General features: G+C 33.1%; 1 protein-coding gene across 3 annotated transcripts; it reads left to right on the top strand.

Moving 5' to 3' along the window:
- Positions 1–219: 219 nt before the first annotated feature.
- On the top strand, positions 220–23,168 carry LOC135836237 (uncharacterized). Of its 3 annotated transcripts, none has more exons than XR_010557012.1 (2): positions 220–461; positions 10,208–13,614. XR_010557012.1 is itself a non-coding variant. In XM_065350939.1 (2 exons), the coding sequence occupies exon 2, from the start codon at positions 20,479–20,481 to the stop codon at positions 22,738–22,740; it is 2,262 nt and encodes a 753-aa protein (XP_065207011.1). In that variant the 5' UTR covers positions 220–461; positions 20,440–20,478; the 3' UTR covers positions 22,741–23,168. The 3 variants fall into 3 exon arrangements, 2 of the variants coding, with proteins under 2 accessions (XP_065207011.1, XP_065207012.1); XM_065350939.1 differs by lacking the exon at positions 10,208–13,614 and adding an exon at positions 20,440–23,168; XM_065350940.1 differs by lacking the exon at positions 10,208–13,614 and adding an exon at positions 4,385–7,829.
- The last annotated feature ends 4,578 nt before the right edge of the window (positions 23,169–27,746 follow it).

Genomic DNA, 27,746 nt, shown 5'->3' with positions numbered 1-27,746 from the left:
TTTTTTCGCTTGAAATTTAGGGGAGGAATTGAACGACGAAAGTATTTTTTAAAAATGTCACTGTAGTACCTGTGGCTTATTATTGCAGTTGAGCGTTGAACTGATAAAATATGTACCTCCTACCTACTCGTCCTCGTACTAACGGTTACAGTAAGGATTGCAACGCATGTTGCAAGTAACGAATGTAGTTCAATTTCACCACGTTGGGTACATGGGTAGTACATAGGAGAAGGCGGCTGGAAAGCACGTGTAGTCAGTCGTTCACATCGAGAGAGTTGTTAGGTCGTGAGTGCGTTTTTCGGGAGTTGTCGCATCCTTTTTTTACCGAAACAAACAGAAATTGCGTACGTGTGTTGATTCATTTTTACCTTTCGAACGGTTAAAAATATAATAAATCACGAGCATTAATATCGTCGCAGAATAGATTTGAACTTTTTAAAGTCATTTCTGAACTAACGGGGGTAAGTTTTCACAATTTTTATAGTATATCTATCTACGTAGACGTACTTCACAAGTCACAATATAAATATGTACTTAGTTTACTTGTAGTGACGTTATTTTTTAGATATAATAGAATTAAAATGAGAAACATTCACTAGTTACTTTAAAAGGAAAAATGCTAAGAGTATGAAATGTAAATTACCTAGCTTAAAAAAATTTTACGAAGTGGCTTAAACAGTCTTCAAAAGCATCGATGTTCAATTTTACCAAAATTTGACAAAAGTCTTGGCAATTGGAAAAGTGAATTCACCTCTGGTTCTAAATTTTATTTTTCGATTCTATTTTGATTCTTCTCAGTTTTCGACTGAAATCTGATAAACTCGCCAAAAGTCAAAAAATTCACTTGTCAGAAAAATAGTGTGATTCACTTTGCATTGTGTTAAAATTTACAATTCGCATGCCAGGAAATTTTATTTTTTCCAATTTTTTTCGAAATTTGCGAATTGATTAAAAATTTACTTTGGAGGTAGCACTCTTGGAATTTCTCACTCAGTATAGGTACCTACCTAACCACCTTAAACAGTCGAGAGGGTGTCCATTGCCTGATAAGCACCGATAAAAGTTACGAATGCTAAAATTTATTTCTGGTCCTTCCAGAGTTAAGTATAGGTACCTACGATATGAAAAATTGAAAATTCTCGAGAAAATTTAAAAATCGACGGAAGTTGTAGAATTGCCCAAAAGTAGTGTTGATCTGAGGTAGTTAGATTGAAAGAATTCACATTGGTCCTGAAACTGTTTTTTTTTTAACTTTTTAAATCTTTAAAAATTCGTCGAAAATCTGAAAATGAACTACCTACTCGTACAGTACATGAAACGTTGATAAAGTACGAGAGTTTTAGGACATGCTCTTTCGATTTAGTTATACATACGAAATTATTCAGATCAAGTATACCTATGACAGGTTTCTTGGGATATCAAAATGGAAAAGAAAATCTGGTTTTGCATAATTTTGTTCAGTAAAGGCATGAAAGGATATCCCAATGTGAAGGCTATGCTACAAAATCGTAATAAAAATAAAATGAAATGATTGAAAATAAACCTTTCACTGCATTATACTCGTGGCTGATGGTGGTTCCAGCTTCCACTTTCCAGACTTCCAGTTGCGATGCATGTTGCAAGTTAAATTGTTGTTGAATTGCACCACGTTGCATGGTACCTAAACAAAAAGGTAATGTGAAATGTGCGATGCACTAGGGGAAAGGAGAACACAATCAGCTGGATGTGATTCTTCCCATCTAACAAAGCATTTCAAGGAGCAGGAGAGTGTAGTGTGTATGTAGTCTTATGTAGCTTTGTATCGTAGTAGTCGCGCCAATAATATTCTCTTTTCTTATTTTCTGTTCCGTTATCACATCATTGATGTTATGTTTTTATCGTTTGTGTTGCATTCCATTTTTAGTTGACCATTTTAAAATAAAGAAATACTTAATCCTGAATTTGAATATCATTGAGGGATACAGTCGTAGCTTCCAGAATTAATTTTAGATTGAATAAGTTCTTACGTTCTTATCTAATATCGACACACACGCGCACATTACATTCGAGTACCTACCTTATTTTCTTAACTCGATTTCGTATACCTACTTTACCTACATAATATCATGTACCTATCTACGTAATCAAAATAAGATAACGAAGAAGAAATTGTGGGGTGCAAATGCGAGAATATTTTCCAATTTTTTTCAGTACCATCCCCTGAAGTTGTTATTTTGAGTTGGAAAAACACGCTATGAAATTTTCAGCCTCTTCGGTGAAAAATAAGTGAGCCCCTCAATCTCGCAAAATGTGATTAAAACATCGAAGTATTGTACAAAATTTTTAAAATGCCTACTCGGGTAAAGTCAACATATTTTACCAATTTAAGCCCCTCATCTGATTCATCTCTCCCCTGACCGTAAGGAATCCAAAAAATTGGAGAATTCTTATGTTTTTAAAAACATAAAAATTCTCCAATTTGGAATTTAGTCCATTTTCATGATATAAATACTATATGTATATTTAAATGAGTAAGTGGAACTTAGTCCCTTCCCAAATTCCTGAAAACAATTAATCGGGTTTGTTGATAGATTAATGTTGTATACAACTTCAGCGAGGTCTCTGTATGTAATGTACATGTAAGGGACCCGTATTGTTGGGAAGACATGACAGAGATTTTTTTCTTGAAACGAGGGATTTAGAAGGGCGGGGTTTTCTTGAAAATGTGGTTATTTAAAAGGCCTCTAGAAATGAAACATTTTCAAACAATTTGTAAGTACTGATATAAATTGTTCATTTTTAAAATTTTTCAGCTCTCAGAAGCTTTACTACAAAAAGGGACCAACATTATTTGAAGGGCCGGGGGAAGGTTTTTCTGAGAAAGAGTGCTAATTTTGGGATTTTTTTCTGAAAAATTGGTGCCTAAAGCATCTCAACTGCGTTTTCTAACATAACTTCGAAATGTGACTAGTAGTTACTTATTTATTAACTACCTAGATATAGAAATTCTTTCAAATGTCATCAAATCAATTTTTGGATTATTTTGGAAATTGAAAACTTTGTAAGACCCTCAATTTTTTGTTTGAGATGTTGAATTTTTTTAGGATTCGATTTATTATTATAATACCATCAATTTACCACCTTTTTTTTTACATCATACTTATTTTAATATGTAAATTAATGTTTTCCAACCATTCTCTTGATTCCATTTCATGATAAGACTGAAATAAAAAAATCACATCAGTATCAAAACTACTCAAAACTTCAAAATCTACAACCAAAAATGGCGTATTTCCATACCTGCTTAATGGGTTCCCTTGGTCTATGTGCAGTAGGTAACCAATTTGATCAGATTTTTTTTTCAAGTTAGATCGCAAAAATACGGATCTCACTGACGTACACGTTCTAATGGTCTCAAAAATTTTGATTTTTCAACACTTCTATGATTTAAAAAAAAATTTTAATGTGCGTAAAACAGAAAAAGTGTTTACCAGAATACTTGAAGCGTCAAAAAATCATGAGCCAATGAGGTGAATAATGGTCCAAAAATGGCCGAAAAATGCGTTTGGGCGTTTAGGGATTGTTAATATTTCTAGTCAGAAGTAGAGTTTCAGACGATTTTACAAGTTGTAGCAGCCCAATCACATTTTTCAATCACTTTCGGGGCAATTTTTTTTCAAATTTTAAATCCAAAAAATACCATTTCAGATGTTCAGGCTCAAAAGCTCGACTAAACCCCAGGAAACTTGATACTTGAATTATAACTAGAAAAGATGATACCCAAAGTTGAAGCCACCCAATCGTATTTTTCGACCACTTTTGGAACAATTTTTTGAAAATTTTAGGGCCAAAAAATACCCTTTCGGATGCGTAGACTTGAAATTGCGCCCAAGCCTCAGAAAACTTCTGTAACTAGAAAAAAATGGTCTCCAAAGTTTAAACCGCCCATTCGCATTTTTGAGGCAACTTTTTGAAAGTTTTGGCCCTAAAAATACTCTTTTAGATGCGCTTACTCAGCTAAATCGCGTAAAAATGCAGAAACCTAAACTTTTGATTAGAAAAGACGATGCCTAAAGTTGTGGCTGCCCAGTTATATTTCTTGAACATATTTTGACAAATTTTTGTAAAACTAGGGCACAGAAAAAACCTCATAGTTTCTGCGACTGTTTGACGCTTGATGTACCCTTGGAAAAATCAAAAAATTTTGAGAACTTTGGACCCCTGTGAGACTCGTAGTTTTGCGATTGGGCAGCTATAAATTTTGTAGTGGATTATCCTATGGGTCCTCTTACTTTTGAAATCGGTTACTGCAAACTCGTGAGGCTTTCTTGTGAGAAGCTCTCTACCTACTGGGATTTTCCAGCCAACTCTATTCTTACGTTTGTGCTTACGTTATTTGTTTCAGAATTCGGATTTGATTTCTTTTATTGAAATGGAGACTGTTGGGATTGATTTGGAAAGCAAATACACATATTTTCCACCTTTTCCAAAATTAGAACGCCTGGCCGCTCTCTCAGTAGCTTTGAATTTGTGGAATTATTATTATTCTCATTATCATACGAATTCTTGTGATTATGAGCTCGAAAAGGTCAATGAAATCGTCAATGACATGAAGATGCCAAACAGCATTACAGAAGAAATCATTGAACTTTGTGATACCATTTACAGCCAGTTACAAGATTATGGGTACGACCATTCGGAAGTTATGATGATGTGCAACTGCAACGCGTTTAAAAATACAAAACATTTTTTTCTTTATGGAGCTGTTTGGGACACAAATGGGCATATCGACCTCAAAAAAACAGCAGAGAAAGTTTTGAAGTGCCCAGAACGACGATTGAATAATCACGTTTTGATGTTTCATATCATGGCCAATTACTGCTTGGAAAATTATATGAAAGATTTTCCATGGTCTTCGTTGAGTAACCAATATAAAACTCGTTCTGGCAGGAGACAATATGAAGTAATAAACTATTGGATTGAGTTCAAACGTAATGAAGAAAAGGCTTCAGATAACCACCGACACCGACACCGACAGCAACTACTCGACAGTCTGAAACGTGATACTCCTGCCTTCTGGCCTTTGTATGTGTACGAATACTTCTGGTATTTCTTGGATGAAAATGAACAAGTGACCGTGACAAGGAATTTTATTCAACGTGAAAGAACTAACAGGATGTTTTTCCTATTCTCAAAACTAAATAGGCATCAGCTCAGGAGTTTATACTTGGAAGAGCCTGCTGCCATTATTATAAACTATTTTCGTTCAAACGATTTCGAGCTGATACATGCAGCATGGGCGTATGTTCGGTCAACAATCAAAGAGGAGCAATTCGGACGCTTGATTAATGAGGTCTTGGAACATGAAATGTATTGCAATGACAACTCCATACGAGTACAGTGTTTCATTGACTTATGGAGCAGTGCTCCTGATAATTTGATCAATTACCTGATAAATGTGAAAAATTGTGCAATTGCAGAACAATTTTTTCACAGAGAACTACAGGATGTAAGTCCCTATAAATTCAACTTTTTAAAAGTCATTCTCCCTCGTGCAACGCTTGAATTCAGAAAGCAATTCTTTTTGGATAAGGGACTAGATTTGATATTGGCCTATTCCGATGTGTTCAGTACATTAATCGAACATTGTTTAGATGTGACTGACCAGATGGAAATCAAGGAGAAAGTGCTAATAAAAGCTATAAAATCAGATGAAACTAAAATTCTACGTCATTTTCGTAATTTATTATACTCCAGTGTGGAAGAATTTAATGAATTTTTGACATATCTCACCTTAGAACCAAATTTACAGACGCGTGTAAAAAAGCGTTTGTTGAGATCTAGAGTACTGATCATCAGAAAACTGAACAGAATTTATAATTGGGCAAAAGTATGCCAATTTATAGACGAACTGTATTCCAATGATGAAAAAGAAGCTCGTAAACAAAAAAAGAAAGCGGTGAATTCGTTTTTAGATTCTCACTTCCATTATGGGCATTGCTTTCGACGAAACGGCGATGAAAAGTTTACTGAAATCGAAAACTTCATGTCTCAATTTCTTACTCCTGAAGAAATTGCAACTGCCAAAAAAGACATAATCGACTACTTTCAATCAGCTTTGTCCAATACCGATACATGGCGGCGTTTTGATTTATTTTTGAAAAGAGTGAACATTCCGAAGCTTATTGCTTGGTGTTATGACGACGACGAGGAAAAGATTTCTCAATTCAAAAGTTTATTTCCGATTGATACGGCGTTTCAACTTTTTTTGCGTGAAACAGTAGAACGATACGTTAATGACAATGACACTAATCTATCATTTTCTGCATTAGAACAACTTTTGTGTTGGAAATTCTCATCAAAAATACATATTAAAAAGTTCAAAAGGAGGCAAATACACCGTGCTATGAGAAGTGAAGTGTTCCCGCACTATATATGTGACGAAGAAGAATTATATCCACGCACAGTGAAGAAAATTATTGCGTGGATTTTTGATGACAATGAATTCAAAGTTGAAGCATTTGAACAACTTTACCAGAAAGAAGGTACGATAAAAATTATTCATTGGTTACATCCGAGAAGAGATTGTCATTTTTGTAGAGAGTATACTTATCATAGTAGCGATGAATCTGACTAACATTGTATTAGGCAATTCGTGATAAAAATGTGATACAATATGTTGGCTATACCAGCTATACTTACCTAATTATTTTTTTGATTATAGCTATACTTACATGCAGGTTCCTATTTTCTCTCATTTTAGTTGATTCTAATTGCGATTTTTCTCTCCTTTCCTATTTGCATAAGAGAAATATATTTTTATTTACCCCTGTATTTGAAATTGAAAAAAAAATAATAGGTACCTATTTTGTTGTATCAATATTACGTTTAATCAATGTTACCTACTAAGTTTTCATTACTTACTTGCAATGTTGTTTTGTTCTGATTCTGAAGCTCTTGAATGACTTTTTTCTTCAATTGAATAAATACGTGCCTTAGACTACAAAAAGAGCCCTCATGTACCTACTGTACGTGTCAAATTTTTTTTCGGTTTACTGGCGATTTTGGTTCAACTAGATGTTATTAGGTGGGGGCAAGAGTATGCCTTGATGTTTGATACACTCTGGAGGGGAAGCAACTATGAATTAAGAGGTGGAAAACATAAGTTTTTGGTCCATTTGGTGCTCTTTATTTGCATCAATAATTTTTAAACCTCTGTAGAACGCAAACCGTCCGTTCAATTTCCAAAAAAAAAGAGCCCTTATGTACGTGTCAATTTTTTTTCGGTTTACTGGCGATTCTGGTTCGAATAGATATTATTAGGTGGGGGTAAGAGTATGGCTTGATGTTTGATACACTCTGGAGGGGAAGCAAGTATATGAATTAAGAGGTGGAAAACATAATTATCTAATTTTCATCAAAATTGGACCTACAGTTTCGGTTTCACGGAAAAATTATTCCTAATAGGTAGGTACGTAATAAAGAATTTAAAAAAATCATAAGTTTTTGGAATGATCTTCGTAGTCAGCTTCAAATTAAAATTAAGGGGCCCAATTTTAAACGATGTTTGATTACACGCGCCCGTGATAGAGGAGATTATGGCAATTGGTGCCGTTTTTTTTTTTTTTTTTCGTTCTACGTACTTAAGTGCCCTTTGTGTAGTCCAAGGCACATGCGAGTACTTATTTGTGTTTTTTTATTACCTATCTTTGCCGTTCGCTCTTTTTATTATGAAATATATTATTATGTTTGAAAAATGTACCTACAAAATATTTTCGAATTTTTAATATGTATTACCGTACCTACATATATTTTTATTAACAATAAATGAAACTCAAAAAAAATCATAATCATTTGTCAAGTTCATAAATCACTAGGAATACTAGGATATTCCATTTCCATCATCGCAACTCAAAACTGAAGCGCCAAAAAAATGATGAAGGCGGGAGAGGTTAATCAGTACTTATAAAACTTAATTTTACAAAACCTTATTTCTGGGTAGGAAATGGTGGATACCTGATATTTCTGCTTTCTCTATTGACTCATGATTCACCTTCACCGCAATTACAATTTTTAACGTTTTGGAATTTTATGAAATCTTATATCTAGTTTGAGAAAATCATTCCTGAGATGACTGAGGTGAACAAGTCGACATGATACGAGTAGACTTTTGAGTTGCTTAAAGGATAATAGATACCTCGAAGGTGTATGCAAGAATTAAATATTTGTAATATAAGTGCGCATTCTTGTTTGACATCTTCATAAATCTAATATTTTTGGTTGAAAGTCACTGGAAAAAATTTTCAGCTTGAGAAAAAGCCCCCGGTTGGGAAATATAGGTTTTCAAAAGGGAGTGGGAATCTTTAAAAGCCATACCTTCTGTGGAAAAAATGACTCACTCAGTTCCAAAAAATAGTAGGTATTTGAGATTCTATGTCGACCTGGGTCATTGCCATCGAAATCCTAGACCACTTTTTGAATTTCACTAAACGGTTAAAAATTCCAGGTCTTGTGAGTACTTTTTTTTTTAAATCTTTTTAGTAGGTAACAATAAAAGCTCGAAAAATTAACCAAAGAGGAGACGAAACCGAATCAAAACATTTTAATGTAGAAAAAAATCGTCGAAGAAACCAAAACTTTTTGTTTTTAATTAAAATAAGAAAGTGGAACTCGATGAAAACTTTGTAGAACTACGTATACCTAGGTAGGTATAGGTACCTATGTAAGTGCAAAAGCAGAACTTTTTGGCAATTTATGACCAAAATAGTGATATTTTTTCGCAACTTTCGCCAAAATTTTAAACAATTTTGCAACATTTTGATTGAAGAAATCGAGACTTTTTGGGCAATTTTGGGCAACTAGGTAACTGATAATTTTAGCAAAAGAAAGTTTTTTTTTATAAATTCCTGGTAAAAAAAAAAAGGACACATTATAACAATTTTTGAAAAAATGCAACTTTTTTGGATTTTTTTGGAAAAAATCACATTTTTAAAACTACTTATTTTGGCCAAAAACGCTGGATCTTTGACTTTGGCAAGTAAAAAGGCAAGGCTTCTCAGAGATTTTTGGCAAAAAAATGAAACTTTGGTAATTTTTGCAATACTTACTTACAGTGATACTTTTTCGCAACTTTTATCAAAAAAGTTCAACTATTTTATAACTTTTTGATGAAAGGCGGGACAGGGACAAAGGGGACATTTTGGTAATTTTCGCCAAAAAGGTTAATTTTTCGGTGCTCAATTTTTGGGAAAAAGATCAGGTTTTTGAAAAAGCAAGAATTTTTGGGAATTACCCATATTGGCAAAAAGTGACACTTTTTTCGCAATTTTTGTCGAAAGAGTGATTATTTTTATTATTTTTGAAAATGATAATTCCAGGCATAAAAGCGACATTTTTGACTATCTTATAAGCTCAAATAACTTGGTAGAGTTTCTACCTTTGAGGATTCACATTTTTGATGTACGAGACCAAGATTATATGTGTTCAAGTACGAATAATATTTTTTTCGAAGCCCCAGTTCAATATTGTAGCACTTATACCACCATTCAAACTCTGAAGGTTAAATTTTCCCAAATTATGTACACTTCGTCCCGAGTTACCAGATTTTACTGAACTTTTTTGACAAAAAATTACTCTTTTGTGGAATTTTTCCCAAAAAACCACATTTGGAAAAATTGAGTAGGTACCTACTTAATTTGAGAGCCCACATTTTCCATTTAGGGGCACTTTCGGAATTAATGTTTTTTCTGAGTGACTTTTAACTCAAAATTGAGATTTCTACTGAATTTGGTAAAATTTTCGGACATTTTCTTTACGCGATCCGCCCGATTTAAAATTAGGCTTCTAAACGTGATTACAATTTGAAAATATGACCATGTTTTACAGGATGATAATTGGTCTTTCAATTTTTTATCAATTTATGCAATTTTTAGATTATTTCGGAAAAATTGAAAACCTTGCAAGAACATTAATTTTCTGTTTGAGTGACTCAATTTTTTCATGGGTCTCATTGGCACCTAATGGTAAAAGTCGGTGATGTATTTACTGTGAGATTCTCTATTGAGATTTTAGATTGGCCACTTAGCAACGGAATTTCTAATGACATGACTTGTATTACGTAGTAGGTACCTACTTAATAAAAATTTATGTTTATGCCCGAGAGGGGTTCTCTACGGGGATTTTTCCACCCAACTATGTTCTCATGCTGTGCCTACGTTGTTTGTTTCAGAAATTGGATTGGACTACTATTGAGGAAATGGCGGCTATTGGTATTGATGTAGAAAACAAAGCTACATATTCTCCTTCTTTTCCAAGATTAGAAAACATGGCTGCTCTCACTGCAGCTGTGGATGTGTGGAACTGTTTTTTTTCTCATCACGACGAGTTGGAGGACTGTAAAGATGAACTAAATGAAGTGAATGAAATCATCAATAACATGAAGATACCAAACTGCATTAGAAAAAAAGTTACTGCACTCAGTGAAACTATTAAAAACGAAATGTTCGAGTCCAATACTGATATTCTGAGAGGGATGTGCCACACTTGCGGAAGTAGATACCATTTTTTTCTTCATGGAGCTGTTTGGGACATGAATGGCCACATCGACGATAAAAAAACGGCGGAGAAAGTTTTACAGTGTCTTGAACGATCAAATGACAGCGACGATATGTTCAAAGTGATTACCTTATACTGCTTAGAGAACCGTATAATGGATTTTCCCAAATCTTCGTTGAGTTACAAATTTTTGAGTACATACGAGTATTTTTCTTGCCGTATGCATGAATTAACAGCGTATTGGTTTGCGTGTAGACGTCGTGAAGAAAATACTTTAGATGGTTGGTATTATGATCATCTCTTTCAGAATCGCCAACGTCGGCTACTTGACCGTATCAAACTTGCAATCATCCCTAACTTGCCTATATGTGCGTACGAGTACTTCTGGGGTTTCTTGGATGAAAATGAACAAATGACGATGACCAAAAATTTGATTCGACGTGACAAAAAATACCAGATGGTTCTGTTCTCAAAAATGAGCAGATATCAGCTCAGCTGTTTGTATTTAGAACAGCCTGTTGTCATTATTACGAATTACTTTTGTTTGAGAGAATTAGAGCTCGTAATGGCGACATGGGAACGCATCAAGTTAACAATCAACGAGGAGCAATTCGAAAGTTTGATTAATGTGATCTTGGACTCAGAAATGTATCGAGAAGACAACAGCAGCTTAAGGTGTTTGATTGACTTATGGAGCAGTGCTCCTGATAATTTGATCGATTACCTGATAAATGTAAAAAATTGTGCGATTGCTGCCAAATTTTTTTTGATTAACTCAAAATCTCGCGTAAATTGCTTTAATTTCAACTTTTTAAAAGTCGTTCTGCTTCGAACAACACTTGAATTCCGGAAGCAATTTCTTCTGGAAAATGGATTGCATTTCTTATGGAATTATTCATATGGATTCTTTCGTTCATTCATCGAACATTGTTTAGATGTGAGTGATCAGTTGGAAATCACTGAAATATTGTTGGTCACAGCGATGGAATCAGAATCAACGAGAATTCTGCGTTGTTTTCGTGATTTATTGTACTGCAGTGGAGAAGAATTTTATGCATTTTTAAACTTTCTTACTTTAGATTCAGATTTACAGATGCGTGTAAAAAAGCGCTTGTTAAGATCCGGAGAACTCATCATCAGAAAACTGATTAGAATTGATAATTGGGCTAAATTATTCAAATTTATAGACCAATTGTATCCCAAAGATGAAAAAGAAGCTCGTCGACAGAAAAAGAAAACGTTCAATTTATTTTTGCGCTCTCACTTCCATTACTGGAACTGCTTTCGACGTAACGGTGATGAAAAGTTCGCCGAAATTGATAACCTCTTAGCTCAATTTTTTACGCCTAAAGAAATTGTCACTTTTAAAGAAAATATAATGGACGAATTTCAAACCACTTGTTCCGATACGAGACGCTTTTCTGATATAGTTTTGAAAAGAGTCAACGTTCCAAAACTTACAGCGTGGTGTTATAACGGCGACGAGGAAAAAATTTCGCAATTCAAACGTTCATTTCCAATTGATACAGCGTTTCAACTTTTTTTGCACGAAGCAGTAGAACGATACACTAATGAAAGAGACACCGATTTATCATTTTCCTCATTAGAACAGCTTTTATGGTGGAAATTTGCATCAAAAAAATGTATAAAATCGTTCAAAAGGAGCCAAATACTCGGCGTTATGAGAACATCTAATGTGAGAACGTACTTGACACGTGACAGATGGATGTCTGATGTATTGAAAAAAATTCTTGCTTGGATTTTTGATGGCAATGAGTTTCAAGTTGAAAAATTTAAACGACTGTATCAGAAAGATCGATGGAAAATTATTTACTGGTTAAAGACGTGTGCTCGCTCGAATATGACGTATTATCATAGCAGTGATGAGTCGGACTAAAATATTGAATTAATCCAAATTATCAGTTTTATGAAATATGGTTCCTATCTTGCTCTCATTTTGGCAGATTTAAGTTGTGATTTTCGTTTTTCCTTTTTTATACCTATTAATTAGAGCTATGTTGCTTTTGAGTAGGTAGTTTTTTCTTTTAATGGACTGAATATTTGTAGCACTATTTTTATGTCATTTTAGATAGGTACCTATAGGTAGATAGAGATACCCATAATATTAATTTCAGCTTAAAAGATATCTGTGAATAATAGGTACTGTCAACTGCCCTAATTTTTAACACTTGACATTTTTTTCAGTTTTATTGATAGAAAATAATAACGCGAAAGTAAAATTAAACACGCTTTCTGATAACTTGGATCATGAGCTTTTTTCTTGATGCAAAATTTTTTTTTCTTGTGCCATTCATTTGGCCATAGTACCTACGTGATTTTTCTAAATGCTGCAAAACATTTTTACTTGAGCTCCAGTTAGCTGAAGAAAATTTTTAGTGAAAATAATTTTACTACATGAAAGATCATTTTGACAATTTAGACGTTTTGCCAAATCAAAATATTCAAATTAAAGCATTCCTCGCTTTTTTAGCAGTGGAGAAAGACGATGAAAATTGTTTTAAAAACTAAAAGAAGAAAAAAGAATATACATACCTATGTTGGTAGTTTGTTGAATATTGGAAAAAAGAAATGAGGGAATAAACAATTTTTTAAAATAAGAAGGAAATAACCGTAAGCAAAATTTGGCAGGGTAAGGTTAAGTACATTAATTATGGGTATGAAAAGCCATTAAGTTGAATTATTTCCCCAAGAAGAAAAATGAATCTTCTCATATAATTTTTTAATGCTAAAGACATTCAATCAATATTACTTACCAATCCAATGTCAATGACTAGATTTTATTTTTATCATTTATTTATTAAATTCATCATCCAATTTTCTTTCATTTTACCTGAAAAATTTTACATTAGTAGATATACTATTGTTGTAGGTTTTTGAATAAATGGTTGTTTTATCAATAAGTATTCACTATTATGTCACTAATGTAGGTAATCAATTAAATTTTCATTCCAATGCCTTTTTTTTTGCCGTGATGAAGCCGTCACATTTACCTATCTACACACAAATATATGTATTAGGTATCACTTTTTTTGACAGTTAATGTCAAGTTATCAGGCGACGCGGTAAGGGGTAGGAATTCTTTTTCAAAGATTTTTTTGTGCATGGGCTTTAAATTTGTCGCAAGAAATGTGTTGGATTTAATAGAATAAATGAAACTTTTAAAATACTCGTCCATTTGTTAGGTTATCATTATTAGGTACCTACATAACCTCAGACCAAAATTTATTAGAGGGTAGAAGGTTGATTACCTTACTTGGCAGGTATACTCGTACGTAGCCTACACACTCGTACATCTGCACTGGCGGAAGAATTTCGTAACTGGGTGAAACTAAATCGAAAAAGCGTACAAAAACACATTATTAAAAAAAAGTAAACTTCGGCTTTGTAATTTAAAGAAAACTCATTTTTGTTGAGAAAGTTAAATGAATTAACATAAAACAGTTTTTTTTTAATTTTTTAAAATTCCAAAAATTAGCAAAAAATAAAAATAAACTTCGGCTTGTGATTTTAAAAAAAATTTTTTTTTGAAAAAGTTGAAAAAAATTGTCATACTTATAACAGGTTTTTTGAAAATTAAAGAAAAAAGTAAAAATAACTTCGGATTGTAATTTGAAAAAAATCTAGGAGACAGTTTGAGAGATTCCCTTGCGAGTTTTTTAAAAATGAAATTTGGTTCAAAAATGAGAAAAATTCACAGATTTTCAAAAATTGATGAGGAAATCTAAAATTTGCTATGTATCCTATTTTCGACTGACCTCTCCCCACTTCAAATCGATTTGAAACAGTTTCGAACCCTTTGAGTAAGTAGTTATGGAGCTTCCATCAGATTTCTTAAAGTTGAAACCTGAAATTTAGTTTACACTCTAATTTCAAAATTCGTAGTCGATTGGACGTGATTTTATGCTGTTCAGAAGCCTTGTCTAGCCAAATTAAGGAAAGTTCAGATTTTCAAAATCAAAAAATCGCTAGAGATAGAAAACAGAAATATAGGTATGCTTCGGTTAAAGAATGGCATGTTTAGAGGTGAATATTTCAAAATTGATTTGTATGCTAAAGTCAGTCTCCAGAATCGATTGCCTAAATTTTCGAACCAATCTACTTGTATACCTACTTATTTTAGAACTTCTAGCAAAAGTTGGCTTTTCTCCAGCCATTTCAAACACCTTCAGAAGGCGTTGTGGTCAATTTCTGTAGCTGGAAATTTAATTCTGTCATGAATTCAACATTCCGAAACGATTTGGACAGGTGAATTACAAATTCGTGGAGACGGATTGAAAAGCGTATTTTATCACGATTTATGAATCACGAATTTCCAAAAAAAAAAAAACAAATTTTGCAAGAAACAATTCAAAATTTCTTCTATACCTCTAAGGCCAACTGTCCACGAATCGATTGCCAACATTTTCAAGCTGATCTGGAGTGTACTGCTGAAGTTGACAGCTGCAGAAGGCGTTTGTGATCAATTTCGGTAGCTGAACTGAAGATGAATGAAAACGTAGGAAAAATTTTTTTCAAGCAGCCATTCTTCTTAATATGTTGTGGCCACTCTGCTGAGAAACTCCTTATAGAATAAGCAATTGAAATACCTTACCCATGTTAAAGCAGCTGATTACCTACCTGATATAACAAAATCATTCATTTGGCGGACCCTCATCCCACTCCCTTTAAAATACGTACCTATCTATAATAATCGTAAGTATTTAAAAATCGTTTGGTATTTAACTTTATGGTTTTGTTGTATGTTATTTGTTTCAGGAACTGGATGTAATTATACCTACAATTTGCAAAATGGAAACAGCCGGCATTGATTTGGAAAACAACTATACATACTTGCAACCCATTCCCAGATTGGAAGACATAGCTTGTCTCACAGTATCTTTGAAAACGTGGGATTATTATTTTTCTCATTGTCGTAAGATGTGCTATGAATACGATCACCTTGAAAAAGTCCATGAAATTATAAATAACATGGAAGTACCCATTTTGAAGATATCATGAAAATGTGTAATTGTTACGAATACGAAAGAAGGAAATTTTTTTATTTCTCCGAAGGTACCATAGATAGGACTACACAGGATTACAAAGATTCTAAAAAAAGAAATTTTTTCCCTTATGGAGTTGTTTGGGACCACAACGGCGACGTTAACTACAAAAAAACTGCAGAAAAGGCAGTATCGTGTCCTAGAAGATTAAACGATAACGATTTGATGTTTACAATAATTGCGAAATACTTCTTAGTGAATCATATTGAGGATTTCCCGATATCCTCATTGAGTGAAAAATTTCTTAAGGATGTGGAGACGCAAAGCCAGCAATTTTTTCTATTTGGACGGGAACATCGAATGGCTGACTACTGGATTAAATATAAACAAAAAAGTACTTCCTATTGTTCTAATTATCCCTATGAATGGGCTCATACTAGCCTACTATATTATCGTTTAAAATCTGCAGATGAGACGAACTGGTCTATGTATGAACACTTTTGGGATTCTTTTGGCGAAGACGAACAACTGGAAATGGCAGGGAATTTTATTCAGCGTTGTTGGAGCCAAAAATACCAGACGATTTTATTTTCCAAATTGTCCAGGTATCAGCTCGAGTACCTATATCTGGAACATCCTGTCTCCATTATTTTGAACTTTTTTACTGTAGGAGAAGAAGAGCTGGCAAAAGCTGCTTGGGAACATGTCAGGTCTACGATTGAAAGTGAAAGATTTGAAAATTTATTGGGTAAGATCAGGTCAAATAAAAAGAGGAGTAGAGACGATATTGTACAATTTTTGATGTATGTATGGAGCAGGGCAACAGATGATTTAGTTGAGTATGTAGTGATTGAGAAACGGTGCAGTATTGCTTATGAAGTGATGAATACTGCGTCAATCTGTGAAAGTCCCTACAGTGTTGAATTCCTAAAAGTTATTTTACTTCGAACAACGTTTGAAATTAGGCAGAAATTTTTCCAAAAGATGTGGCCAAATTCACTATTGAAAGAATCTCAAGTGTTTAATTCTTTAATTGAACATTGCATAAGCTCAGCTGAACAGCAGGACATCAAGGAAAGAATATTGATTGATGTGATAGAGCACAAAACTGAACTTTTGAATCGTTTTAGAGATTTAGTATACTCGAATCTGGACGAATTTTACAAATTCCTTATGTTTTTCACACCAAAACCAGATTTACAGAAGCGCTTGAAAATACGTTTGTTGCGATCCGGAAAGCTTTGCATCATAGGACTGTGGAGAGTTGAAAATTGGACGAATTTATTCAAATTTATAGATGAGCTGTATTCGGACCCAAAAGTAGCTAATCGAAAAAAAAGGAAGGTGGTATTATCATTTTGGCGCGGAAATGGTAATTACAGGGACATCTATAGACCAAACGGAGACGAAAAGTTTACTGAGATTGATAATCTCCTAACGCAGTGTCTTACTCCTGAAGAAATTAGAATTTCCAAAGAAGAAATAATTGACAATTTTCAGAAATTTTTTCGCAGATCAATGTCTATATATTATAGTTATTCTTTGAAAAGAATGAATATTCCAAGATTTGTTTCTTGGTGTTATTGTGGTGATGAAGATAAGGCAGAGCGATTCAGAAATACTTTTCGGATCCATGAAGCGTTTCGTTCCCTCATGAGAGAAGTAGTCGAACGATACATTAATGGAAGAGACGCTTGTTTATCATTTTCTTCATTAGAGGAACTTATACGTTGGAAATTTTCAACAAAAAGAAGAAAAATTAAAAAATTTAAGCGGCGATATATACACAACATACTGAGAAGCGGAGTGGAAAGAAGTTCTCTTTGGAAAGGTGAGAAATATCCGGATGTGATTAAGAAAATTATTACGTGGACGTTTGATGGTGATAAATCGAAAATTCAAGAATTTAAGAAGCTTTACCAGAAAGAAGATTTTATGGTAATAATTCATTGGTTACATTTGTCTGAAGAGACTACTGATTGTGCAATGTATTATAATCATACCAGCGATGAGGCTGAATAAAGGTTTCTTATTTCTTAGATTTTTTTAAACAATGAAATGTGATATTGCACCTTACTATAATTATTTTAATGTATTAGTAAATGTGGTGTTCCTATCTGTAATTTTATTTTAATAAATTGAGAAAATGAATTCAAATTTCTTCTCGCATTTGAAAAAATCATTTTTTTGAAAAAAGTGTAATATTTAAGTATCTACGTAATACAGTTTTTTAAAAGCTTTTTTCAATATTAAAAAATTGGCAACAGAAATCAGAAATGAAATTTTAGTTTGTAAAATTTTCATCAGAGAGGTTTTAAGAAATGTTATTCTTTCGATCGAACTTTGTTTTGTTCCAATGGGTGGGTGGCTTGGAGCCATATTTGAGAGATTTCCTCGCGAGTTTTTAAAAAATGAAAGGTTCAAAAATGAGGGAAAATTCAGAAATTTCATTAAATTGACGAGGAAAACTAAAATTTGATATTCGTCCTATTTTCGACTATCCTTCCCCCTCGATCTTTTCAAATCGTTTTGAAGCAGTTTCGAACCGTTTAAGTAGGTTGGTACCTGAGAAGTTCTGGAGTTTCCATCAGATTTCTTAAAGTTGAAATTTCCACAAAATTTTACGCAATGAATAAGTTAAAAACCTGAAATTTAGTTTATACTTCAATTCCAACATTTTCAGCCGATTGGAGGTAATGCTGTTCTGAAGCCTCTGACCAAATCAAGGAAATTGGCATATTATGGGTCAAGTAGGTTACTGATAAGCTCCAATAGAGTTTATAAGTAAGTACCTACGTGATTTTTGAGGATTTTTTTTTTTTAAATATGGAATTTCCAAAATATTGCTGGAGACTTCAAAACGCCTTAAAACTCCGTCAATTGACACATCATGTTGAAATTAGGCCAATTACATGAAAGTAAATTTTATGTAGCTTTATGACTTTATAAAATGAATTTTTTTGGAAATTTCAACTTTCGAAAATCTGCTACAAGCTCCAAGACTGCTCAAAATGGATCGAAACGATTTCGAATCGATTTGAAAGGTCGAAAATAGGGTACATACCAAATTTCAGCTTTTCATGTTAATTTGGGAAATTTTAATTTTTCCTTCATTTTGGGTCCAAAGCTCTTTTGATTTAGTTGTGACCGATTCAGAAAAAAAATTCTGTTGGAACGATGTTAATTTTTCCTCGTTTTAAGGCTAACTCAAGAACTCTATTAGAATGCATAATGAAATGTAACAAACTTTTGCAGCTTTTTTTGGTAGGTAATTTGATTTTAGGAAGGCAGTGTCAGATAGAAAATCAAAATGTTACGCACTCTTAAATTAATTTTATGGAATTGAATTTCTTATGGAAATAATAACTTTTAACAAATCATAGCGATCTTTCTGAATTCTCGAACAAACACAGAAAAGACTTCAAAAATGGCCACTGTGCGCCAAAATTCAAAACTAAAGAAGCTGTAGCATCCTTCAAGTTTTCATCTTTCATTGCGCCTTCATTTCTGAACTATGGGCTACGTGTAACTATAAAGATCAAATTTTATATGTAGGTACTTATTAGATGAGTGATTCAAAAATTCATAGGTACCTATTTCACAGTTAACACAGTTTCATAGTACATACTTTCAATATTGAACTTATATAAAATATGTAAAGATTGAGATGAAATTTGGCACACTGAAAGAGCGTGGTAGCATGGTGTATCACTCAAACTTCAAACTCAAATTTTGAGCTTCCAAAGTTGAGATTTTTCCCTTTTTTTTGAAAATTTTTTAAAATGGTGGTATTAATTTTCTACAAGAAGAGTAAATATAGAGGCGAACATTTAAAAATTGATTTGTATGCTTAAGTCGGCCTCCACAATCGATTACTTAAATTTTCGAACCGATCTTCCTACTCGTATTTAGAACTTCTAGCAAAAGTTGGCTTTTCTCCAGCAATTTCAAACACCTCCAGAAAGCGTTGTGATCAATTTTGGTAGTTGAATTCGTAGAAACGAATCGAAAAGCATATTTCATCACGATTTGAAAGTCACAAATTTCTAAAAAAAAAAAAAAAAAAAAAATGCAAATTCGCCAATTTTTGCAAGAAAACGATTTAAAACTTCTTCTACCTCCAAGGCCGCAACTCTAGCTGATCTGGAGTCTCCAGCCAAAGTTGACAGTCGCAGAAGGCGTTTGTGGTCAATTTTGGTAGCTGAAAATTCAATCCTATTTTAAGTTCAAAATTCTTCGATCAGGACAGATAAATTGCAAATTTGAGGTGACAGATTGAAATGTATGTGTAGGTGATTTTTTTACAAGGTGAGAATATAAAATTTTAAAAAATTCCAAAATCATTCGAGGACACTGGATGTTTATTTTTACACGCTGTATGAATGTGTTCTTGAGTGATACCACAATTGAATGAGTCAAAGGGGGGGGGGCTTTGCTGGGTAGAAGATATTCCCGAGTGATTTATGACAAAAATTGACTATTTCAGTATTTTTTTAGAATTCAAGATCAAGATTTTCACATTTCAAAAAAAAACTAGATATACCTAGATTAAGACATATTATATTCTGCATCTAAAATTGATTTATCCAAAAAATCAAACAAGTTCTGAAGATGAATGAAAACGTAGGAGAAAATTGAAAGTTTTTCCAAGCAGTCATTTTACTCAATACGTTGAGGACACTGTGCTAACTGCTAAGAAACTCCACAGGATAAGCAACTTAATAACTTAAAGACCGAGCTTAAAGCAGCTGATTATCTACCTGGTATAACAAAATCATTCATTTGGAGAACCCTCTCACTCCCTTTAAAATACGTACCTTTCTAGAATAACCGTATTTAAGAATCATTTTAATTGAGATTTGCTCCTCAACTTCATACTTTTGTTGTATGTTATTTGTTTCAGGAACTGGGTGTAATTAGGTACCTACCAACAATTTGCAAAATGGAAACAACCGACATTGATTTGGAAAACAACTATACGTACTTCCAACCCATTCCCAGATTGGAAGACATAGCTTGTCTCACAGTAGCTTTGAATACGTGGGATTATTATTATTCTCATTGTCGTATGATATGCTTAGAATACAACAGACTTGAAAAAGTCCACGAAATTATCGATAACATTGAGGTACCAAAGCGCATTGAAGAGAAAATTAAAACAGTCTGTGAAAAGATCGATAAAAAAATGGAGTACTATCGTTTTGAAGATATTATGAAAATGTGTAATTGTTACGAATACGAAAGAAGGAAAGTTTTTCATTGCTACTTGTATGAAGAAGAAGATACCATAGAAAGGCCTATACAGGAATGTGACGATTATGAAAAAAGACATTTTTTCCCTTATGGAGTTGTTTGGGACAACAATGGCGACGTTAACTTCAAAAAAACTGCAGAAAAGGCGCTATCGTGTCCTAGAAGATTGAACGATAACGACTTGATGTTTAAAATAATTGCGAAAAACTTCTTAGTGAATTATATTGAGGATTTCCCAATATCCTCACTGAGTGAAAAATTTCTCAAGCAAGTGGAGAAGGAAGGCCGACTAGGCGGCAAACATCGAATGACTGACTACTGGATTAAATATAAACGAAAAAGTACTTCCTACAGTTTTCTCTATAACTGGGCTCATACTGACCTACTTGATCGTTTAAAATCTGCAGATGAGAGGAACTGGTCTGTGTATGAACACTTTTGGGATTCTTTCGACGAAGACGAACAACTGAAAATGGCAGGGAAATTCATTCAGCATCATTGGATGCAAAAGTACCAGATGGTTTTATTTTCCAAATTGACCCGGTATCAGCTCGAGCGTCTATATCTGAAACATCCAGTGTCCATTATTTTGAACTTTTTTGCTGTAGGAGAAGAAGAGCTGGCAAAAGCTGCTTGGGGACATGTCAAGTCTGTGATTGGAGGTGAAAGATTTTTAAATTTATTGGGTAAGATCTGGTCAAATGAAAAGAGGAGTAGAGACGATATCGTACAATTTTTGATACATGTATGGAACAGCGCAACAGATGATTTGGTTGAGTATATAGCGATTGAGAAAAGGTGCAGTATTGCTTATGATGTGATGAATTCCAAGTCAATCTGTAAAAGTCCCTACAGTGTTGAATTCCTGAAAGCTATTTTACTTCGAACAACACTCAAAATTAGACAGACATTTTTCCTAAAGATGTGGCCAAATTCGCTATTGAAAGATTATCTTGAGTTTAATTCATTAATTGAACATTGCATGAGCTTAGCTGAACAGCAGGAAATCAAGGAAAGGATGTTGATTGATGTGATAGAGAACAAAACTAAACTTTTGAATCGTTTTAGAGATTTATTATACTCGAATCTGGATAAATTTTACGAATTCCTTACATTTTTCTCTCCAAAACCAGATTTACAGAACCGCTTGAAAATATGTTTGTTACGATCTGGAAAGCTTTGCATCATAGGACTGTGGAGAGTTGAAAATTGGACGAATTTATTCAAATTTATAGACGAGCTGTATTCGGACCCAAAAGTAGCTAATCGAAAAAAAAGAAAGGTGGTATTATCATTTTGGCGCGAAAATGATAAGTACAGGGATGTCTATAGACCTAACGGAGATGAAAAGTTTACTGAGATTGATAATCTCCTAACTCAGTGTCTTACTCCTGAAGAAATTAGAATTTCTAAAGAAGAAATAATTGACAATTTTCAGCAACGTTTTTGCTGGTCAACTTATCGTATTTCAGCTTTGAAAAGAATGAATATTCCAAGATTTGTTTCTTGGTGTTATTGTGGCGATGAAGATAAGGCGGAGCGATTCAGAAATACATTTCGGATCCACGAAGCGTTTCATTTCCTCATGAAAGAAATAGTCGAACGATACATTAATGGAAGAGACGCTTGTTTATCATTTTCTGCATTAGAAGAACTTTTGCGTTGGAAATTTTCAACAAAAAAAAGAAAAATTAAAAAATTTAAGCGGCGAAATATTCACAAAATTATGAGAAGTAAGGCAAGAAGACATTTTTCTTGGAAAGGTGAGAAATATCCGGATGTGATTAAGAAAATTATTACGTGGACTTTTGATGGTGATAAATCAAAAATTCGAGAATTCAAGCAGCTTTACCAGAAAGAAGATTTTATGGAAATAATTTATTGGTTACATTTGACTGAAGAAACCACTGATTGTCCTTATCATGACCATACCAGTGATGAGGCTGAATAAGGTTTCTTATTTTTTAGATTTTTTCTAAACAATGAAATGTGATACTGCACCTCATCATGATTATTTTAATGTACTAGTAATGTGATGTTTGTATCTGTAATTTCATTTTAATAAATTTTTCATGTCGCAAATTGTGAAAATGTATTTTGTCATGAGATCGGCGTGTATTGTTTTTCAACGAATATGATTTTTAAGAAATTAGATATCGTCGATTAAAATTTATCAACTTTGAGATTTCTTTTTACGAATTTTGGTTTTTGAAAACGTCGTATTACTCTCCCCTCCCCTCCTCACACCCATACACATTTCATCAGTCGTGTTTCGGCGAGTAAGTGTTTGAAATGAATCTTGCGAGCTGTCCTGTGAAATCCGAAGAAACAGAAACGGTAAGTTTGTGCTTTGGAAGTTCAAAAAAATATAATATTTCAATTCTTCGCGTGATAATTATTTGTAGAGATGATAAATTTCAGGAAATTTATTATTTGGAAACTTTCAGAAACTTTCGGAAACTTTCCGGAAACTTTCTGGAAATTTATTTTTCTTCGATGAATGAGGCACCCCATACCGGTTTTTAACAAATGCCAGTTTTAAAATGCTATTGGTCAACTACAAACTGATGAATTTCCAAGAATTCTGTTTTTTTCATTTATTCTCATATTTTCTGCAATAAAATGTCATTTGTGTGGTGTTTTATGAATTAAAAAATGTGACCAAGTTCAAGAACTCAACGATTACTTGAATTACTTCACAAAAAATAAAAAACTGCACCAGAAAAAATTGAGGAGAATAAAAGGTCGATGATCTGAAGAGTCCTTGAACTTCTTGAAGGAGACAACTAATTATAGGTATTTATTTTTGAAAAAATGTGCAATATTTTTTTAAATTTCAAGAAATTGCCTCAAAATGGTTCATTTTTAGGTTTGTTATTGTTACACCTGTTGAAAAAATGATACCAAGTTGTGTATATACATGTATTTCGAAAATTTCATTCAAAAATTTTTTTTAAAACCAAGAAAAACATATTTTATTGTTTTAAATGTCATAATCTAGTGGTGTTTGTTTACTGTTTACAAGAATTTCCTTATTATGAATGAAAATGCTGAACTCTGGTGAGTGTTTTGGCAAAAATTTATAAATTTCATAAATTTCCATGAAAATGGAAATTTAAAAATTTGAAAGTTTCCGGAAAATTTCCTGAAAAATTTCAAGAAAGTTTCCGTTGAAAGTTTCCTCTCATCTCTAATTATTTGAATGCTAATTTTTTAATTTTTTTTACCAGAAGCCCAGGGTTGGTTCTCTACGTGTAGACTATCTTTGTCTACATAGTCTACGTTTGTCGTGTAATCTATGTAAACTTCATGTAAAGTAGACTTCCTGTAGACTACGTGTAATGTATGTCAACTTCGAAGTTGTGTATTCCCAAATAATCTCCTTTCTTGCTAAAAATTTGTCGTTTTTTTGCAAAAAATTACCCTCACTTTTTAAATGAAAAACTGAAGAAAAAAAATCTTGCATTTTCGACAAAGATTGTGAAAAGGTATAATTTTCTTACCAATAATTGACGATGTCTACTCCTGCTAAAATTGTCAGTTTTGCTTTTCTCAAGTTTTTTTTCTTTCCAAACGTTGTCAAAAATAAAATACTTGCTCGTTTTTTTTTCAAAAATTGAAGAAAATTCTTGTTTTTCAGCCAAATTGCTGAAAATTTTCATTTTTTGCGAAAACTTGAAAAAGCCATTACTTTTTTTTTACAAATTGTTCAAAAATTTCATTTTTTTACCCAAGAAATGCAAAAATCTCGTATTTACTACTAGAAAAATTAGGGAAATGCTTTTCCTTTGTGAGAGATTCGTATTCTCTCTTTTCAGCTCGACAAAATTGCTGAAGATTTTCACATTTTTTCAAGAATTACCTATCCAGAAGTCGTTTTTCTGCCAAAAATTATCAAAAAATGAAAAATATTGCTTTTTTGACAAGTAGGTATGTTTTTTTAATGCGGATTCTCAAAAATTTAGTTTTTGAAAGTTTTTTGAATCTCGTTTTTGAACATTGTTTGGATTTTAACCACAAATTTTTAAAATCTTCTGCGAATATCCAGGTAAAAAAGGCTTTAATTCTAAAACAGAAAACAGTTTTACTTTGTAGTTTACATAGTTTACATAGTCTACAATGTCTACATGTAAACTATCGTTGTCTACAGTAACGTTGTTTACGCGTAGACAACGCGTGTAAAGTAGACTATATAGTCTACTTGCCAACCCTGCAGAAGCCCCTTTTTAGTTTTGTTGATGAAATAATTTCAACATGGAAGGTTTAAAAAAATGCTTTGCTACCTCATCACGTTACTATTTGGCTCATCTTTTAAACTTTCCATCCTCTCTCCTTTACGCTCCTTGTGATTTTAGCGTTGAAATAATTGTCAAATTCGTGCTCAGGGGGTTCGAAAACATATATTTCGATACCTCACATCGCCCAGCTTTAAAATAATTAGATGAATGGGAAAAATTGCCCCAAAAAATCATTCTTACGCCTTTTTTCGAATAGATATGCAACTCATACAACCATTATGCAACATAAATATACTGGTCAGCGTAGTTCACTAATAATTCAATAGATGGCAGCACGCATCCGTTTGAAATTGGAATTTGTTTCGACGTTGTTTGCTACTTACTCAATAGAGGACGTTGGTGGTCCGTGCAAAATTTAATTTCACAATTTTAACAGATATTGATTGTTTATATATATTTCAATAGATGGCGCCACGCATCCGTGTAAAATGTAAATTGAGGGTCTTGGTGGAATAAGGACGTTCGGCGCCTAAAGCCCTTTTTCCGCAAATGATCTTAAAATGATCTCCGAAGTCTTGTGAATCTACCCAAGTACCCACCAACTTTCAGTTCACAATCACAAAACACTTCCTTCTTAGAGCTACAGGTTTTTAAAGACGACAGGGTCGCGTTTTCGCATGCATTAGGTACTAGGTAGGTACCACATATCTGGGTTTCTTCGTTTCTTCACAAAAATACGCGATTCCGAATTGAAAATCAATGAATTTTGAAACTTTTAGTGAATAACAACGACGACGATGATGATTAGAGATATACATATTGTGTCTTTATATTGTGCTATTTGTATCATTATTACGATTTTGACTATGAAACTTCTATAGTTCTGTAAAATTCATTTTTTAAAAACTTTCATAGCTCTATGTTCGGTGTTTTTCATTCATAAAGTCGATAATTACTCTTTTCAGCAATCAGCATCTCAGAAATCGTCACTTAAGATGATTAAAATCATGTTAAATTTTCTGGAAAGTGCATTTATGGAATAAGGGCGTTAAAAACAATTTCGAAAATCGCTTTTTTGAAAGGGTTAATGTAACCGAGTGCCAAAGTTGAGTAAGGGAAATGAAAGGTAACACTTCGAGCTTTAAAAAAAACGTAACCGCGAAGCTCTAAGTTTAGTATTGCCTAAGCCACATAGGTTTAAAAACTTCAATCGCGTTTTTCTCAAATCGTCATTTTTATCTAACGCCCATATTCCACCAAGACCCTCAATTATTAGCATGGCATGAGCAATGCATGAGCAAATTAGCTATTTTTCGAAGATTTTTGATCAATAAATAGGTACTAAACAATCAGTTGATCGAATCTGAGTCGAATTTTCTTGCGATTTGTCATGTGTGGCCCGGTGTGGGGTTTCTCAACGTAGGACATTCATCGACGGTGTTTTTATCATTACTGAATGATCATGTGTATTATAGGTGAAATGGGAAATCGCAATTTTTTAATGGAAAATTATCAATTATATCTGGAATTAAAGAGGTTTTTGACTTTTGACCAATTCGATATCTTGGACTAAGATTTTGACAACAAAACAGTGAAAACATGATTTTATTTCGATTCGAACAATACATATTAAAGCAATACAGCAAACAAAATGTTACATAATGAATATTGAAAAAAAAAACGATATCTACCTAGATCTTCCAAAAATTCTGCCAACATCAAATGTATTACAGTAATTAGGTAGTTATCTAATCTTTGACGTTATGACGTTGTTGTAGTTTTAGTTGTTGATGTTGTAGTTGCTTTGCTGCTAAAGGAAGAGTCCATTTTCAGCTGGATCCGTGTCCGTTGCAAACGAGCCTAGAATTACACGAGAAGTATTAATAAAATAATTATAGTACATACTAGATTGAAAAAAATGAGCAACTGGAAATCGGCAGAAGGACACGACAGACTCAAATCGAAAAAATGAAAGATAATCGAGCGCAGTGACCCAAAGTGACCTCGAATCAGTAGCAATCGACATGAACGCACTACATTTTCATAATTTTTCAAATTTTATTCTCATAATGAGGGAGCAAGAGGGGCACAGAACGGTAATATCTATATCCATAAAATTTATACCTACATATTATATGCAACTTCCACAAAATGCAATATTCTTCTCAAATTCTCAGCTATTTTATCAACTTTTGGTGATTTTAAATTGTTTTCATGCCATTTTAACAAGTTTTAAGGTTGTTTTGCGCAATTTTTGCAACATTTGTCATAATTTCATAAATTTTTTAGGAAGTCAGTTTAACAAATATTTTTTCATATTTTCTGGAATTTTGACAAACTGTCGCGAAATTTTGAAAATGTTTGATTGATTTTAAATTAGTATTGAAGAGGCTTTTGCGAAGAATTTGATCAAATTTCGAAATATTTCATCGAGTTTCGGTCCTTTTTACATGTTTATAAGGCATTTTGACGGGTTTTAAACAATATTTTAAGCGATTTTTGCAAAGTTTGGTGCAATTTTTAGTAACTTTCTCGTGATTTATTTTTGCAAGTTTTGCGGTTTGTATGATGCATTATAATCATATTGTAATCACGACGTTTTCAAGAATTCAACAAATCTCATTCTTTTGTGTAATATTATTGACGCCGGTTTTGGTCAAATTGCAGTAGGGGAGCGTGAATCTGATGATGGTGAGGTGATGATCGAATTTCCATGGTG

This window comes from Planococcus citri, chromosome 2, assembly GCF_950023065.1.
Source record: "Planococcus citri chromosome 2, ihPlaCitr1.1, whole genome shotgun sequence".
In the NCBI taxonomy this organism is placed as follows: domain Eukaryota; kingdom Metazoa; phylum Arthropoda; class Insecta; order Hemiptera; family Pseudococcidae; genus Planococcus; species Planococcus citri.
This window is presented reverse-complemented; position numbering and strand designations above follow the sequence as displayed.